This window comes from Meleagris gallopavo, unplaced genomic scaffold (genome assembly GCF_000146605.3).
Source record: "Meleagris gallopavo isolate NT-WF06-2002-E0010 breed Aviagen turkey brand Nicholas breeding stock unplaced genomic scaffold, Turkey_5.1 ChrUn_random_7180001955758, whole genome shotgun sequence".
NCBI classification, from domain to species: Eukaryota; Metazoa; Chordata; class Aves; order Galliformes; family Phasianidae; genus Meleagris; species Meleagris gallopavo.
This window is the reverse complement of record NW_011216452.1, coordinates 2,429-4,567: the sequence shown is the minus strand read 5'-3', so window position 1 is coordinate 4,567 and position 2,139 is coordinate 2,429. Positions and strand designations below refer to the sequence as shown.

Here is a 2,139-nt window from a genome sequence, read left to right as displayed (position 1 = left end):
TGCTCCTTATTGCCCCCTAGCGGCAGTCCTTCAACTGCTCCTTATTACCCCCTAGTGGCAGTCCTTCAACTGCTCCTTATTGCCCCCTAGTGGCAGTCCTCCCACTGCTCCCAGCGCCCCCTAGTGACTGCTCTCTAACTGCTCCCTGGCGCCCCCTAGCGGGAGTCCTCCCACTGCTCCCTAGCACCCCCTAGCGACTGTCTTTAACTGCTCCCTATGGCCCCTAGAGGGCGTCATCCCATTACTCCCTAGTGCCCCCTAGCGATCGTCCTCCCACTGCTGCCTAGCACCTGCTAGTGACTGCCCTCTAACTGCTCCCTATCGCCCCCTAGAGGGTGTCCTCCTTCTGCTCCATAGCGCCCCCTAGCGACAGCCCTCCCACTAGTTCCTAGCACCTCCCAGTGACTGTCCCCAACTGCCGCCTATCACCTCCTAGAGGGCGTCCTACCACAGCCCCCTATCGTCCCCTAGAGGGCGTCCTCCCATTGCTCCCTAGCGCCCCCTAGTGACTGCCCTCTAACTGCTCCCTAGTGCCCCCTAGTGGTTGTCCTCTGCTCCCTGCGCCCCCTAGTGACTGCCCTTTAACTGCTCTCTAGCACCCCCTAGACAGCATCCTTCTACTGCTCCTTATCATCCCTTGGCGACTGTCTTCTCACTGCTCCCTAGCACCCCCTAGCGACTGCCTTTAACTGCTCCCTATGGCCCCTAGAGGGCGTCCTCCCACTACTCCCTAGTGCCCCCTAGCGATCGTCCTCCCACTGCTCCCTAGCACCTCGCCCCCTACCAGCTGTTCTCCAACTGCTCCTTAGCGCCCCCTAATGTTTGTTTTCCGAGTGCTCCTTGGCGCCCCCTAGCGGCTGTGCTCCCATTGCTCCTTAGCGCCTGCTAGCGGCTGTCTTCCCACTGCTTCTTAGTGCCCCCCGTGACTGTCCTCCCACTGCTCCCTAGCGCCCCCTAGAGCCCGTGCTGCTACTACTGCTCCTTAGCGCCCCCTAGCGGCCACCAACCCGTATTGCACTGTGTCCCCGCAGGCGCCCTCCCAGTGCTCCCAGTTGCCCCAGTCGCAGCGCCGCCATGCCGCACCAGTACCCGGCTCTCACCCCGGAGCAGAAGCAGGAGCTGCATGACATCGCCAAGCGCATCGTGGCGCCGGGGAAAGGAATCCTGGCCGCTGATGAGTCCACCGGTGCGTACTGGGCCGTACTGGGATGGACTGGGAGGGAGTGTGGGGTGACTGGGCCGTACTGGGATGGACTGGAAGGGGATATGGGGCGACTGGGCTATACTGGGATGGACTGGGAGGGAGTATGGGGGGACTGGGCCATACTGGGATGGACTGGGAGGGGATATGGGGGGACTGGGTTATAGTGGGATGGACTGGGAGGGAGTATGGGGGGACTGGGTTATAGTGGGATGGACTGGGAGGGAGTATGGGGGGACTGGGTTATAGTGGGATGGACGGGGAGGGAGTATGGGGGGACTGGGCCGTACTGGGATGGACTGGGAGGGAGTATGGGGGGTCTGGGCCGTGCTGGGATGGACTGGGAGGGGATATGGGGAGACTGGGTTATAGTGGGATGGACTGGGAGGGAGTATGGGGGGACTGGGCCGTACTGGGATGGACTGGGAGGAGGTATGGGGTGACTGGGCCGTACTGGGATGGACTGGGATGGCGATAGGAGTCACCATGGAGCATCTGAGGATGTGGAGGTGGCACCAGGAGGTCTTTGGGTCAAACTGGGATGGACTGGGATGGACTGGGAGCTACTGGAGTGATGCGAGGAGAGCAGTATGGGTTACTGGGATGGACTGGGGTGAACTGGGATGAACTGGGATGGCAGTAGGTGTCATTGTGAGGGGTCTGAGAAGACAGAGGTGGCACCAGGAGGTCTTTGGGTCAAACTGGGATGGACTGGGAGCTACAGGAAGCTACTGGAGTGAGACTAAGATACCAGTATGGGTTATTGGGATGGACTGGGATGAACTGGGATGAACTGGGATGGCAGTTGGTGTCATTGTGAGGGGTCTGAGAAGACAGAGGTGGCACCAGGAGGTTTTTGGGTCAAACTGGGAGCTGCCAGCGACCCCCGTTGGCCAACCGGTGTCCGGCATGGGATCTAACTGGTCCGTACTGGTGCT

General features: G+C 60.9%; 1 protein-coding gene across 1 annotated transcript in view; it reads left to right on the top strand.

Annotated features, from left to right (window-relative positions):
- The first annotated feature begins 1,001 nt into the window (after nucleotides 1-1,001).
- LOC104917114 (fructose-bisphosphate aldolase A-like) overlaps nucleotides 1,002-2,139 on the top strand; it is a 1,300-nt gene continuing 162 nt past the window's right edge. Inside the window, exon 1 of the mRNA XM_019611790.2 lies at nucleotides 1,002-1,186. Coding sequence (XP_019467335.1) covers nucleotides 1,075-1,186 — 112 coding nt within the window. The 5' untranslated portion in view covers nucleotides 1,002-1,074. The remainder of the gene's footprint in view (nucleotides 1,187-2,139) is intronic.